Below are 16,389 nucleotides of genomic sequence, written 5' to 3'. Positions count from 1 at the left end.
ATACACATGAATAAAATCAAGTTTGAGCTGCAACTAAACTGCTGCCGATTTTGATCTGATGGACTTTCTGGCCACCAAACACCAAAGCTATAAGGAAAAATAGAAAGTCTTTATTTCATTATGGATCAAAAATTGAAAACTATAAACTATGGATATACCCCAAAAATGGTAGGAGCCTTACAGATGTAGAGCATTATAGTGTTTATCCGCTGAAGAAACTTGCAGGCAAAAAGAAAGGCATATCAACTTCTAGACACTCTTTTGTGGTACTGAAAAGGAGGAAAGGAAATATGAATTAGTGAAAAGGAATAGCCAGTGCAGTTAGTATCAGGAGTAAAAACATCAACAAGACTGAATACTTCTGAAAAACATTTGATTTTTTATGAAAAGGAAATGTTGCTTGTTCTATATGACCTGATGAGCAGTGTTTAGCTGATTCATGACCATATTTATGCCTAGTTTGGAAATATGTTATTGAAATTTCTACCCACATTATTTTGTAATTGAAAACCATATTATTGCCTAACAAAGTGCATAATTTGCCTAATCTAAACAACATTTACTGCCAATGAAAGTAAAATATTTAGGTAAAAATAGGCAAGAAATGTACATAACCTCCTAATCCAGTTGATGCTTGTCGTGCAACTACATGGCCAAACATAATCAACCCACTAAAATCAAAAGTTAAAGGGCGCCAAAAAAGGGAAAAATATGCTAGCTAAGGGATGAATGTTCAGGCAAAGGGAAAGAAAAAAAAGTGCAGGATTTGCAAGTCAACCTAGTCACATTGCTCCAAAATGTATAGAGAAATGAGCAAGGAACTTTTGATGATATAGAAAAAAGTCTTGTGCTTATTCATCTATAGGAACATAATCTATTTGTCATATGATTATAATGATGTAAAAGACTTGGTTCTGGATAAAAGGAGAGTCTATCGCATGATACATGTGAAATGATAGAAAATTGCTTGAACTGAACATTTAAAATGCTATCGGAATCGTATTTAAATGCCTACTATTTTTCTTTAAATGCTTATGATAATGATAGTAGAAAAGTTTGTGGGTCGCAAACATCCAACATATAGTTTTGTACTTGTTTAGTCAAGCCACCACTCTGGTTTACAAAAATTACAAATGAAAAACAAAACAATGTAATTCTGTATTTTTTCACTCACAGTTACGAAGGCTACAGATTTAAATGAGCAAGGACGAGTTCAGGAACATGATGCAGTAGTACTACATGACGTATGTGGCGAGGTACTCCTCCGGCGTGCAGAGGCATGTAGATCGAGCAGTAACAAACTGGAGGAGCACCTGATGAAGGTCTTGCCCCAGGTCGAAGGCCATGACTAGATTATTGATTAATGCTCTTTTCATTAGGTTTTGGGGTGAAAAAACATAGAGGGGTAGGGAACATACAGTAGAAGAACAATTGGATTCGAGAAATAACGTTGCTAAACCCTGCGGCTTGGTGTACACACTCACTATACCCATGTCTTTCCACATTCTTGCCAGTAGCATGATCAGGTTCAGCTGTATAGAACAAAATGTTTCAGTAATATGCAGATTTAATAATAAGACAAGATCAACAGAGATGTAGGTCACAGATAAAACATGTCTTCGTATTGCAATATAACCATACATAAAATAAAATTTCAATAATATATGCTGCAAAACCGATCTGCTACTATCTAATTGCTGAACTAAATCAGAAACAAACTTGCTGGATCTACAGAATAACAATAACCTGGAGAGCTGCACAAACAGACTTTACAAAAGACAAAATAAAAAATTGACTTGATAAAAGTAGCATTTTACTTCAAAGACGGAAGAATTGACAAGATAAATGCATTGAGTTGCATATATAAAATCCGAAGAATTGCCTAGATAAATGCACTGGATTGCCTGGGGTCACTGATGAAATTATCATTTAGCAAAACAAGAACCCTAAGTAAATGCACTGAGTTGCATTGTTCTTAACACATTATTGCCTAGATAAATGCTTTGAGTTGAGTATATGAAATCAGAAGAATTGCCTAAATAAGTGCACTAGGTTGCCTAGCTCACTGATTAAATTATCATTTAGCAAAACAGAAATCAGATTTGCACCTCTCTAACCAAGCATTGAAACAGTAAAAGATCACTCGCATTGTAAATGTTCTTGAGATATTTCTCAATTCCTAGATCTAGCTTGCACATTTCACTTCAATCAAATCAAAGTTAAGGCAACCCTAACACCCTGATCTAATCCAAGTACCACTGATGCAAAAATGCAGATCTACGAGAAAAGGAGTTTCGAACCCCCCCCCCCCCCCCCCCCCTCGAGCATGTTGCCGTCCAGTGCCACCGGAGACTGACTTGTTCACGAAAAATCTCACTCTCAAATTCTGAGTTCCCAATATATAACTCGAAACAAATGGCAAAATTGAAGAAAAAGGCAGAGAGGTGGATTCACCTTATTGTGCAACCCTTCTTTGGGTCTCTCTGATTTCCACTCACCACTGCTTCAAAAACATCAGAAAACAATCGAGCCCACGTCCTGTTTCTTTGAACCTTCACATATTTGAACAAAATTTTTGAAAATCAGGAAATGCTTTAGATGTAAAAAAGATTCAATTAATTTGCCTAACGAAATATATGAATTTACCTTCTACTAAAAGTATTTTTGCCTAATTCAAAATCACATACTACTACGACAGTAAAAAATGCTTTAGATGTAAGAATATTCAATAAAATTGCAAAATGAAAATGCATGATTTTGCCTGAACCTAAAAGGTATTATTGCCTAATTCAGAACCCACCACATGAAAAAATGCATGAACACAAAAGAATACCAGATGATAGATTTATTTTCAAAACATAACACATTAGGTGATGTCACAAACAGCCTTGTTGCTGCCTCAGTACTCTTGGCATAGTAAACCACACATCATCTAACAACAAAAATGTTTAACAAAAATCAGCCACATTAGTGTTTTTTTTGCAGTATTTGTTTATCGAAAGTAAAAAAACAAGTGAGTAGCAACAAATTTAGTAAGCGAGATGCAAATAGCAAGAAATCTTCGTCAGTACAAAACTATGATTTAATTTCACTAGAACTCACGCTCTATTCAATCATTAGCCAAGTGTACCCTACCTCCTCCCATCACCCAACTAACCACAAACAAAATGTAGCTAAACAAAAAATCTAGAGATGCAAAAATCACAGAGCACATGCTGAAAAATAGAGGAGAGGGGGAAGGGATCTATTTTACTCACCATGTGCGCTTTTTCCTCTAGTAGAGATCCTTCCACTGTCAACAAAGCTCCTTTCATCGGAATCTGTCAACAAAACCATATCAGAGAGGGATCAAAGCCAAAAAGTAGTCAGAGATCCAAGTCACAGCAAAAAAAGATAGTGCGAGAAGGTGGGGGCGCTCACCTGATTCAGAATCTGCACTTTTCACCCCATGAGCTGCTAATGTCTCTGCACAGTAAAGCTCTCAAATCAGAGGAGATGGGGTGTGAGTGAGGTTTTGGTTGTGTGGTTCACGCCGCGCAGGGGAAGAGGGTGTCGCTCACCTGATTCTGACATGCACCACCATATTCCAATCTCGTGAGATGCTGATGTCTCTGCACAAAACAAAACATCCAAATCAGAGACGAGATGGAGAGAGATTATTAGATGTGCGAAGGGAATGAAGTCACCTATCTGATCTGCCCTTCCAGTACCCCTCCCGATTCCAGTTACTTGCATCAATGACCCCCACCAGAAACAAACGCGAAAAAAATCAAAACGCCATGGAATCCGATGATGCAGGCGAGTAGGCGAAATACTCACCTAGATCTGATCCGTGCTTCAAAACCACACCGCAGGGATCCATTTGCTCGCGCCGATGGTGGGGAATGCGAGCAGATTAGCCTGTGGATGCGAGAGGGGATGGATGAGAGGGAAACCCTAGAGAGAGAGGATGAGGAAATGAAATGAACAGGCGTGTGAGAGGACGGGGGGCGGTCTCCAGTTTCTCGAATGTGGGACCGGTGGGTCAGGCGCACATGGTTGGCCAGGGCGTCAGGCTCATTGGATAAATGACAGACTGTGGATCCATCGGCCGTTCAACCGGATAAAATACGGCCGGCTATTACAGAGTCATTGCCAATAGTGTTTGTGGTATTTTTCTGCCTTTCTGGTCTCTTGGAAGCACCGAAACTTTTCTAGAGTCTGATGTTAAGGCTATTGCTCGTTGGGCTAGTCTCATAGACGCGTATCGGGCGGGTTTGTTAACAGCTACCAAATATAAGGCCCGTCAAGTCTAAAAGTTAGGAGGTCTGAATTCTCTCTTGGAAATCTAAAGCCCAAATTTAACTGAGCTGAGTGCAGTAGCGGAGCCAGCCTTGATACCTAGGAGGGGCCGGGCAAGTTCAATGGTCGGCACTAATGTAGGGTCGAGATGGCGGACTAGAGGGGGGGTGAATAGTCCTTTCTAAAAACTAATTGCGCCGGCTAATCGAAACTTATGCGGAATTGAAACTATTCGCTTAGCCAAGACTTTACTCCTCCAACTATAACTCTAAGACACCTTCAAAAAATCCTACACAAGACAAAAGGAGTGCCGGGCTAACTAGAGCTCACTTAACCAATTCTAATGCAAGATCACTCAAATCTAAGCACGAGTAATACACACACCGGGGGTGAGCTCCTACACAATTCTAATGAGTAAAAGCACAAGCCAACCTAAGCTCACTAGATGCACAAGAGACAAGGATACACAATCCAAATCCAAAGGCTCAAACTTAGTTAGCTACACAAGCTAGGCACGGCAACTAATTATACTACACAAGATAATTAGCTACACTATGATCTTTACTTCTATGCTACACAAGCAAGAAGATGATTAGCAAGCTACACAAGCTAACTAATCACTAGAGCAACTACACAAGCACAAGATATATATAAATGTAAATATAAGGCTTGTAATTTGGAGAATGCAAACCACCGAGAAGAGTAGACAAAGTTGACATGGTGAATTTTATCCCGAGGTTCACTTGGTTGCCACCAAGCTAGTCCCCGTTGAGACAAGCTCCAAGGTTGCCACCGATCCTCTTGCTAGTGGTGACTCTCAAGTCACACTCTCCCACGTGGAGTGCTCACACCGAGCTCTAGCACATGATTCGGCCGGACCACTTGTTGCTCTTCGTGTCTCGCTCAACTAGAGTTGCTCTTCGCAGCTCCCGTGGGGTGAGCATAATACCCCTCACAATCACTTCTCCGGAGCACCGCACAATCTTCTTGTGGGCTTCACGATGGAGACACGCCACCGAGCCGTCTAGGAGGTGGCAACCTCCAAGAGTAACAAGCACCGCCGACTTGCAACTCGATCACCTAGTGCCAACTCTTGCAATCTCTCAATGCAACGCACTAGAATCGCTCTCTTACTTAGCGAATATGATTAGCACTAGCCACAAGTGAGTTGGAGGGCTCCCAAGCACTCTCCACAAGGACACCAAGTCCCCAAGGTGCTCAGCATCTCAAATGGCCGGCCACACCCTCTATTTATAGAGGGAGGCCCTAAACTAGCCATTACACTCAAATCCCGTGAAAACAGAGTTTTCGCGGACCGTCCGCCATTCAAAACCAACGGCTAGAATCACAATGATTACGTATCAGAGTCGACCATTAGAGCCCTTCGTGGACTGTCCGCGCCTTAGGACGGACCGTCCGCCATTCAAACACTTCGAACACTCAGAGAGCCAGCGTCTCTGGGCAAACTGAAAGTTGAGGGGCGGACCGTCCGCTCCCCTTGGGCGGACCGTCCGCCCTTCACTTCATGCAAACCACCAGAACCTACAAGGTTTCTGTCCCAAAAATTTCAGTAGGAGACGGACCATCCGCCCCAAGAGCCGGACCGTCCGCAGTACAAATTGGACACCCAAGACAGAACTACTATGTTTCTGTGCCCGTTTCAGGTTTTAAAGGCGGACTGTCCGCCCCCAAGAACCGGACGGTCCGCAGTTCATTTTGGACCACCATCTAGAGCCAAGAACAATTTTGTACATTCCCAAACGAGACAATGGCAGACCGTCCGCCCTTCAGAAGCGGACCGTCCTCAGGTACATTTCCAGCAGAAACGAACATCGGTAAAACGGCCATAACTTTTAGCTCCGATGTCCAAATTAGGTGATCTTGGACTCTATGGAAAGCTTGTTCAGAGGACTATACAACCCAACTGAATATTTGATTCAAAACATAATGGATCAAAGTAGTATTCCACTCCAGGAGCCAACCTAGTCTAGAACACCGAAAAACATTTCTTGCTTCCCAAATTGATCAATATCAACTTCAACACCTTATCCTTTGCAAATGTGCCAACACCACCAAGTGAACGCCATCATGTGCATGTCTGTTAGTATTTTCACAAACATTTTTCAAAGGATTTTCACTTGATCTCATCACATCACTCGATCCTAGCAACATCGCAATGTTAGATCGCTCAAGTGGCACTAGATGACCGATATGCAAACAAGTTTGCCCCTCTTGATAGAACGGCCATCTATCCTAAATCCGGTCATGCACTTCTCTACACAACCTTTGACCGGTGAAATGAAATGCCCTACAAGTCATACCTTTGCCTTGCGCATTCCATTTCATCTTTGATGCCACACAAGCACCAAACTCCGTCAAGCCTTTTGATCATCATCATGAGTCAACACTTGGCTTGATCTTCCTTGAATGATATGATCCACTCCATATAATCACATGACCTCTTTGGTCCGTCGATCTTGACCTTGCTCGCTCTTCACCGTCGCCTCGGTCCATCGGTGCCAAGTCTTGCTTAAGCTTCACCGCCTCGTGGTCTCTCGCTTCAAAGCCTTGACTTGCCCTTCACCATTGCAACCGGTCCATCAAGCCAAGACTTGTCTTGGTTTTCTCCACTTTGGTCACATGACTCCATGTCATGTCTCATATGCAATGAGTTCCTTCATCACACTATATGAGTATAGCTTCAACACTTAGCCATTTCTCCTCCATGGCACATGTTGCTCATACTAGTGTCTTTGTGTGGACTAATCACCTGTGTATCTCAACATAAATACTTATTAGTCCACCTAAGTTGTCACTCAATTACCAAAATCAAACAAGGGCCTTTCAACTAGTGCTTAGATTCTTTTTTCTCTGAACATCACCGGCGCCAGCTATGAACACGTCCAAAAGTAACTGATGCAGCAATGTGTGCAAAATGAAAAGGAAGGGAGTCGAATCATGGTTTTATAGATATTTGGGCTGTAATTGGGCTTCACAATTGATAGGGATTAACTAGCCAAAGCATAAATACATTCCATTGAGCTTATTTTGGACTGTATTTCTCTTACCAAGATGATGCATTGCTGCCTGTAATTGTGCATGTAGCCTACGTCTTCAATGCTTTGTATAGAGGAAGGGGGCCGTAGCCCAGGTTGGCCTCTATGTAGCTCCGCCTATGGCTGAGTGGGTAGGTTTTTTGTTTCTTTTATTTATCCAAAACTTGTCGTACGTGCACCGTGCTCGGTGGAGAGGCACCACGCCACGACACACATTATCATCGACAGCAGATTGCAAATCATCTGCGATGGATATATATACTCTCTCAGTCCAAAAAAAATCAACTTTCACTTATCGAGAAGTCAAACAATTTCAAATTTGACTAGATTTATATAAAATAAATAACACTAAAATTTATGTAGAAAATAAGTATCATTAAATTAACTATGAGATATATTTCCATACTAAATTTAGTCAAATTTAGAATTATTTCGATAAGCGAGAGTTGCATTCTTTTATGGACAGAGAAAGTACTCCCTCCGTTCCAAATTATAGGTCGTTTGACTTTTTTAACTCTAAGTTTGACCGCTCGTCTTATTCAAAAATTTGTGTATAAATATCACTTCTTTTGTTGTGGCTTGCTTTATCAATACAAGTTATTTAAGAATGACTTAAATTTGACTATATTTGCATAATTTTTTTGAATAAGTCGAGCGATCAAACTTGAGGTTAAAAAAGTCAAACGACCTATAATTTGGAACGGAGTGAGTATTTATTAGTGACGTCCTGCCCGGTCAGTCGGCAAAACAATTTTCGCTGACCATTAAAGCAATCAACAGAGTTAATTAACCTTTGATTCACTGAACTGTTGCACGATGATGTTATCCCCTCACATATAAAGGAATTGGAAAAAAAAATGATATCGAGTTAATCAGCGAGACAGACATGTGCGGGAGCAAATTGTCTCCAGCCACGCTAAGTCAAACTACCAGCCCTTGCGAAACCTACCTCAGCTTGCACAATATCTGCCATCAGGACTGCATGAACACCATGCAAGTTATCGCTACATGCACACGAAATAATATCTAATTATGATTGCCTTTGTTTTGGATGGATTCTAATTTACTTGTTTGGAGTCGAGTAGCCTTTTTCCATGATTAAGAAAAAATGAAAAATACAAAGAAGATAGTAGTTGCCAATCCTGCAAGAGAACACCAGTGGCAGCTCTAGAGGTGTAATATCACCAATATTGCACCTCCAGTTACTGGGCCGAATCCGCATTGTCTCGCCTCGCTGGCCGAATTCGCATTGTCGGTCTCGGTTGTGGGCTCTGTGCATGCATGGATGGAGGAGACATGGGCCGGGAATCCAATACATTTTTTGGAAAAAAATTTCTTCCTCACCTTCCACTATTTGAGATTCGTGCAAACGACCTAATCCCTTGGATGCACTCCAAAGCCTAACTCTCTCTCTCAACTTCTGTCTTCCTACGTGCCGTCGCCGGCCCAGTGGCAGAGCCAGATCAGAGAATTAAGGGGGGCAGCCTTGGTAATTGAGGTGCTAAACTAATAAACAGTGTCAAAATTAATGTTCATCTAATAGAGTTTTTGCATGGTGAGGTAGGGGCATGGCCTACTTTGGCCTCCACCTAGCTCCGCCAGTGCGCCGACCGCCGGTGCCTAGGGGTGGTAAAGGGTCCAAAATTTTGAACTAGAAAATCTAAGGGCTGGGTCCTAAAAGGACCGGGCTCTAATCTTATATAATTTTGAACTAAATAATTTAAGAGCCTTGTTGTGCTGTGAAGAGGCCACTAGAGTCATGACCCATTACCACCCCTACCTGTGCCACCCCGCCGCAAAGCAGAGAAGAGATTGTGTTTTAGAATTTTAGCGTCTATTAGTTGAAATTTGAAGTTTATTCAAAAGCTCGTCTGGCTGCCGCCCATAAAGTTCCTAAGGTAGCCTAGTACGTTTTTCGAAATAAATGAGCCCTTACAGTTGAGCTTCTTGTGGGAAATTCATAGCGCCCAAACATCCATCAGGAACGTGTTCGAGGTTACACTTAATATGTAAGCTCCTAAAATAGGCGTGTAATCAACCATGTTGGGGACATTATGGACCACCAACCACCATGGATCGGGATGGACCGCAGAAACCAGCTTCCAACGAAGACGAAGCTCCGACGCTACAGTGACGTTCAGGCTACAGCTTGGTATGGGCCGTTTTATGATTCAGTCTTCAGGCTCTCGGCTAACTCCTCGATCGCAAAATGCCAGACTGACGGCCGGTAAGACACAGACATAATGCTACTTAACTGACGCCATGGAGCTCTCATGTGGCCTTTCAGTTGTTAAACCCCCTGGCGGAGCCTGCTAACGAGCCAAGGAGAAGCTCGTTCTTCCTCTTCTTTCTCTCTCCTTCCCTTCTTCTTTCTCTCCCTTTCTGTTCCTTCTTCCTCAAAAATGGTGGGAGCTCAAGGGGAGCTCCATTGCCTATAGAAGACAATAGGGGGGCTCGAGCCCCATCCGCACCACCGCTAGATCCGCTCCTTACCCTATGAGTAGGCGCACCCGTAGAAGTAGAACATCTTTATTTTCTAAAGCAAGCTAGCAACCCACATTGACACAGATTAATTTCATCGGGCAACCATCTCCGATCCGTGCGAATAAAGGCGTAAAGCCATACCAGGACCAATATGTCGCAGGTCGTTGCCGGTGATACATCGGCAACGCATTACGCATCCACCCGCTGAAGGCAAAGAGACGAAAGGGAAACAGCAACCAGAACCAGCAGCCATATCAGTGTGCTAGCTAGTAGGCACCGCATCACCCATCCTCCAGTGTGTGTGACTGTCAACATCGATCCCGTGCATGCAGGCTTGCAGCGTAGAGCGTACGTCTGGCGCCTGCGTGCGTCGCATCCATCCATGGACATGGTACGTCCTGCTCTCCACAACCTGCTCTTCACTCGCGTCTCGCTCGATCTGTCCTTGTGACCCCTCCTGCATGCGCGCCCTCCTGGCACGCTGCTTTACAGCTCAATCTGGGCTTAGGCGCTTAGCAGCCAGCAGCAGGTTTAGGACCAGCAAATTAACAAAACATCCCGTGCAGTACGTGCGCGTGCATGCATGGCTCGCTTTCCTCTTCCCCGGCGCTAGCGCACTGCTGTTGCCCTGCCGAAAGGCGAGCACGTACGGCTTCAACTTGTCCTGCAGAGAGATTGATAGCTCCTGCTGCAACTAGGCCACGTTGATGCAGGGCTGCGCACGTACCAGCCGAACAGACGGACGAGGAAGCTGATGCTGCCAATGTGGGTGGTTGCTTCTTTCGATGGTGAGTGGGTGCCATGTCTGTTACCTAATGGCTGTGGCTTGTGGCTAGCTATCAATTAGCGGATAATTAAAGGCAGGATGCGATGCGCGTGGGCGCACGTCGCAATGACCAGCATCATCTAACTACCTAGTTAATTAAACCCTAATCTGCAATGCATGCTACAGTTTTCGTGACCACATCATCTGAGAAGACGACTTTACCCACCCTGACGAAGCCTCAAGACCAATGGAGTCGTCACCTGAGAACCTGGCCCATGCCTTACTGAATTTACGCCTACGTAGTGTGTTCATCAGGGTCGTGCATTCAGAACACATGCCGCCTGTACCGAACCATACCAACTCCACATGCTGGATAGTGGATACCAAAGAATTCCATTTCCATGGATCCCACAGCCGCCGACAGGTCTGGTACAGCACGAGAGGTCACCTTCGCGTGGACTGCCAAGTGCCCATATTGCTGCGCGCATCTAAGCTTATTGGCTACCGCACATGCGGCTTATCCTTCCAACAAATGAAACGAGGGCGGCTGCGCCAACTCTATGTTAGGTTGTCTCCATCGGGGCACGCACTCTCTCGGGCTATTGCTAGTTTTCTCTGCATCCATTTGCTGGCTCGAACCAGTGACCATTTGTAGATTTGACCAGAGTTTGGCAACGAACTTTATTAAAAATGTCATTTTCGTCCTGCTATGCATGCATGCTGCCCACTTCTTCGGAACCACGCACGACGATTTTTTTTGACTATTTTTTTAACAAAAAAGAAGTTGATGACGTAAAAATGCAACTTGAGCTGAGTTGTTGGAGTAGTTTATTCCTTTCCGAGACCACTGCAGTGTGCGTAGATTGTAAACTTTGATCTATTCGTGTATCCGACTCGAACAGCACTTATGCAAGGAATGAAGCCTTTAGTGTGTGTGTGTGTGTGTGTGTGTGTGTGTGGCATTATCAGTCCTGCAATCGTCTTGTAAAATATGCACACCCGTGACCCGTCGTACTGGTGGTTAGACATCTCTATCCAACTTAGAATCAAGATAATACTGGAGTAGTAATGAAGCACCTCTTTCTACGTCGTCGCACGGATTAAAAAAGAAAGCAAAAGACACAAGAAACTCCATTGGAAGGTTCCTACGCAGGTGAAAGCGTGACGTGAGAGGGCCCCCTTTTCCAATGCCCAAACTGCCCGAAGACTCTGTCGGCGCAGGAAGCATGAACACTCAAACTGCAGGAGTACGTTTCGGGTTTGCGCCGGTGCAATTTGTTACAACCTTTTGGGGGGTAAAAAAAACTCAGCTGGCTCGATCAAATGTTGATCTGGTCTATATTTCATAATGGAAACATGTGGGAGAGCGACCTTTGCACATGACCAATCCCTGGATTTTTGAAGTTTTTAAGGGATCTCTGGATTTGCTCGAGCACGTCCATAATTTGTCACATCGAGATTCTAGCAGATCAGATGACGACCGCATCCTCTGCCTCGACGGCAAGCGGCATCTGTACGTCAAACATCCATCCGGCGGCCGATCCCGGCCGTCGCCGCCACCGAACTGGCAACGCGCTCTCCCGCGGGCCCCGCTCGCCAGCGACACACACCCCGAGCAGTCCCGCAGGCCGCTGCAAGGGGAACCAGCTAGCTCGGCAGCTCCTCCTCCTCCATTTAAGGCCAGCTCAAGCTCAGCGAGGCTCCAAGCTCCTCCCGCAGCATCTCCACACAAGCCCGAGACCCGAGAGGAGGTAGAGCAGAGCAGAGGGGGAGTAGTCGTCGTCGTCGGCGGCGGCGGCGGCGCGAGGTGGAGATGGCGGGGTTCAAGGTGACGCGGATCTCGGAGGGCCCGGTGAAGCCGGCGTCGGCGACCCCGGAGGAGACGCTGCCGCTGGCGTGGGTGGACCGGTACCCGACCCACCGGGGCCTGGTGGAGTCGATGCACATCTTCCGGTCGGGCGCGGACGCGGCGCCCGGCGTGATCCGGGAGGCGCTGGGCAAGGCGCTGGCCTTCTTCTACCCGCTGGCGGGGCGCATCGTGGAGGGCGCGGAGCCCGGGTGCCCCGCCATCCGCTGCACCGCCGACGGCGTCTACTTCGCGGAGGCCGAGGCGGACTGCAGCCTCGAGGACGTGCGGTTCCTGGAGCGCCCGCTGCTGCTGCCCAAGGAGGACCTCGTCCCCTACCCCGGCGACGACCGCTGGGGCGTCGAGCCGCACAACACCATCATGATGATGCAGGTAACTCACCAGCCAACCGTCCAATCCCATTAGGCGATTATCCGATCCCGCCCTGCTCATCCGTGAAGGCGAAGCACGCGCGACGCGCGGGTGGCGTCGGCTCCGGCCGATTGCGGTTGCTTGCGGGAGGGATTTGCCAGATCCGGCGGTAGATCTGGGGAGGAGAGGCGAGGCGAAGCGAAGCGAAGCGGGGAGCAGAGGCTCGAGAAGAGGTCAAAGGGCTCCGGGGAGGGGAGGTGAATTCGCCAAGTCGGGGAGGTTGACCACGGTTAAGGAGGCTGCCACGTGGGTCCCACACGCTGCCTGACCTCCGTCTCACGATCACACTTCCAAAAAATTTCCTAGTACCAAGTACTTGATTGGGAAAAAAATTGGGATGCACGGCTAGTCATCAAGGTATAAAATCGCAGGCTAACAAGTTTAGCGGAAACCCTTCCAAAAAAACTAAGAGCTATATCGAAAACTATAGCGGAGCTATCCATTTAGCAGTTTGTAAAAAAATATGCATAATGTAGCCAATAACATCAATAATGCAATCAATTTCAACAAATTTTTCATAGCCATATGTCCATAATATATACAAAATTAGAAGCATCATTGGTCTAACATTCTAAAATAGACTCGACACATCTCTTGACTGTCTAACTGTGCCTGTGGTGTCTATGGTCCACCCTATTTATATTGATTTTTTATTTTTTTTGTTACATCTTTAGCGGATATTTATTATCACTAAATCCTATAAAAAACCCCTATAACAGACAAATATTGTATAGCGTAGTAGGAAATCTCTTAAAAAACTAATAGCAGACAAGAGCGGGCTATTAGCGGGCTATTTTGTACATAGCTAGTCACCAACGGTTAGCTTGAACAGTGGTTTCGCTCGCCGCCGCCTAGTTCGCCGCTCGAAGTTTCCAATGGCTTGGAGTTTGGTGGGAGATTGCTCTGTTTCGCGCGGAAACGCCCACGCACCGCCGCACGCAGTTGGCGTGCGGATGGCCTCGCGCTGAATCGTGCCCCGGCAGATCTGGACACGGCCGTGCAGTCGTGCGCGCGTGGTCTGGCGCCACCGCCACGAACTGCCCAGGTCAGGCGCCGGCAGCAAAGATGACCTCGAAATTTCTCACCTGCGCGCCGCGTCGGAGAAACCGAGGCTGTGTTTAGTTCCAAAATTTCTTTATCCAAATTTCACTATTTATATATCACATCAAATATTTTGCCTCATGCATATAATATTAAATGTAGATAAATAAAAAAACTAATTGCATAGTTTTAATGTACACGACGAGACGAATCTTTTGAGAGTAGTTAGGTCATGGTAGGACAACAATTACCACAAATAAACAAAAAGTGCTATAGTGTGCTATAGTTTCTGATGTGATTTTTTTACCACTTTTTTTACGGATCTAAACACAGTCCGAGCTGCTCACACTGTCACTAGAACTAGGATCCAGTGCTAGGCTGTTAGCTAGGCAGGCTTGCGGCAACCGAGCAAAGGCAGTCTGCGAGCATCTCGCGGACGGGAAGCCACTGGCATCACTGGCCTTGCAATGCGACACCAGCATCGGCGCGGCTTTGCTTCGACTCCAGGCTTGCTCGGCGCGGCGTCGCGGGTGGGGAGTTTGGTGGGCTGGTAGGCAGGTCCGCGTTTGCGTAGACGGCGGCCGGACTTGGTTGCCGGAACCGAAAGCGACGGCCACGAGACGAGACGGACCACCGGGCTGGCCGGCTGGCCTGCTCCATTCCGTTCCCCGCCCGGTTTGCACGGCCTGGTCCGAGGGGAGGCGTGCCGAACTGGCCGTGCTAGCTCTTGACCAGTAGCTGACCAGTTGTTGTCGTTGCCACATACTAGCGGCGGGCGGTGTGCGAGCTAGCTGCTAGTGGTAGTGGATGCGTTGCTTTGGAGCCAAGGCTCTTGGCTTCTTCTCTGCTTTTGTACTTTCGTCCACCGACAGGGTTGCTAGGGGTTGTTGGAGACGAGATGTGTCGTGTCACGTGTGTAGACCGCTCGTGGATACCTTTCTCGAGTACTGTAGTACTCTCTTTAGTGCTGTTGGTTGCAGCTGTGGGTGGTGCTTGGCCGCCGCGTGATGACCGCCATCATTCTTTGGCTTTGGCATGTGCACTCATGGCGTGGAAGGAGTAGACAGAGTGCCAATGGATTTTCTTGGTTCAGATTTGAAGCTGGTCTCTTTCAGCAAAGCTAACTTATCTGCAGAACAATATGACTGAACAAACCAACAATTAACAATGCTCGCTCGATGTCCAACAAAGTGTGGATTTGCATGATGTTTGTTGGAGTAGAGACTAGTAGCTACTAGATAGCATGCCATCCTGTTCCGGCTTGTAATGCAGTGCTGAATTTTTCTGGCTCGAAATGCAGTGCTGAATTCAGTGACGTTCTTGCATTGTCTCAGATCACCAAGTTCACCTGCGGCGGGTTCGTGATGGGGCTCCGGTTCAACCACGCGTCGGCGGACGGCATGGGCGCCGCGCAGTTCATCAACGCCGTCGGCGACATGGCGCGGGGGCTCGCGGAGCCCAAGGTGAAGCCCGTCTGGGACCGTGAGAAGTTCCCCAACCCCAAGATCAAGCCCGGCCCGCTCCCGGAGCTCCCCGTGCTGGCGCTGGACTACATCGTCCTCGACTTCCCCACCGGCTACATCGACGGCCTCAAGAAGCAGTACAAGGAGCACAGCGGCAAGTTCTGCTCGGGCTTCGACGTGCTCACGGCCAAGCTCTGGCAGTGCCGCACCCGGGCGCTGAACCTGGAGCCCAACGCCGAGGTCAAGCTCTGCTTCTTCGCCAGCGTCCGGCACCTGCTCAAGCTTGACAGGGGGTACTACGGCAACTCCATCTTCCCGGTGAAGATGTCCGCGCCGGCTGAGAAGGTGCTCGGCTCGTCCATCATGGAGGTCGTGGACATGATCCGGCAGGCCAAGGACAGGATGGCCGTGGAGTTCTTCCAGTTCGCCAAGGAGGAGACCGACCAGGACCCGTTCCAGATGACCTTCAACTACGAGTCCATCTACGTCTCGGACTGGAGCAAGCTCGGGTTCTCGGAGGCGGACTACGGCTTCGGCCCGCCGGTGTTCGCCGGCCCGCTGGTGAACAATGACTTCATCGCCTCCGTCGTCATCCTTAAGGCGCCGCTGCCGCTCGACGGCACGCGGATGCTCGCCAGCTGCGTCACCAAGGAGCATTCCGAGGAGTTCGTTCGTGGCATGAAGGCAGACCTGCCCTGAACTTCTTTCCTTTTTATAGCTGATGAAATGGCAAAACTTGACTGCAGGGAGATGAATGGTGACGCAAAAGATGCCTCTGTTTGGTTAATGCTGTTGTTACTTTTGGTTGTATTTATTTGTCACATTATCTTCGTTAATACTACTTTAGACAGCAAATTCGATCTTTTGTACCATTTGGTATGAGACAATAAGAGGTATACTGTCAATTTGATTATCTGATGGCCTTTCCTCCCCTTATCTTTTTTTCAAAATAAACTTCTTCTCTTAACTAAATGCTAAGAAATACATGTATTGCATGTTTCCGAAAAAATAAAGAATTTT

The 16,389-nt window shown here is 46.7% G+C and overlaps 2 protein-coding genes across 3 annotated transcripts; one reads left to right on the top strand and one right to left on the bottom strand.

Annotated features, from left to right (window-relative positions):
* Window positions 1–2,449: 2,449 nt before the first annotated feature.
* On the bottom strand, window positions 2,450–3,975 carry LOC120710433. 2 transcript variants are annotated; one of them, XM_039996121.1, is made up of 5 exons: window positions 3,687–3,975; window positions 3,561–3,602; window positions 3,421–3,465; window positions 3,258–3,320; window positions 2,450–2,552 (listed from the first exon to the last, which is right to left on the bottom strand). In XM_039996121.1, the coding sequence occupies exons 1-5, from the start codon at window positions 3,733–3,735 to the stop codon at window positions 2,515–2,517; spliced, it is 237 nt and encodes a 78-aa protein (XP_039852055.1). In that variant the 5' UTR covers window positions 3,736–3,975; the 3' UTR covers window positions 2,450–2,514. The 2 variants fall into 2 exon arrangements, with proteins under 2 accessions (XP_039852055.1, XP_039852054.1); XM_039996120.1 differs by having other exon boundaries at window positions 3,561–3,975.
* An 8,287-nt stretch (window positions 3,976–12,262) lies between these two features.
* On the top strand, window positions 12,263–16,282 carry LOC120705758 (acyl transferase 9). The gene is made up of 2 exons (XM_039990263.1): window positions 12,263–12,826; window positions 15,241–16,282. Exons 1-2 carry the CDS (start codon window positions 12,401–12,403, stop codon window positions 16,066–16,068), a joined length of 1,254 nt encoding a protein of 417 aa, XP_039846197.1. The 5' UTR covers window positions 12,263–12,400; the 3' UTR covers window positions 16,069–16,282.
* Window positions 16,283–16,389: the final 107 nt, after the last annotated feature.

The sequence above is a fragment of the Panicum virgatum genome, chromosome 5K, assembly GCF_016808335.1.
Source record: "Panicum virgatum strain AP13 chromosome 5K, P.virgatum_v5, whole genome shotgun sequence".
In the NCBI taxonomy this organism is placed as follows: domain Eukaryota; kingdom Viridiplantae; phylum Streptophyta; class Magnoliopsida; order Poales; family Poaceae; genus Panicum; species Panicum virgatum.
Note: the sequence above shows the minus strand (reverse complement) of the source record. Positions and strands in the feature narration are given on the sequence as shown.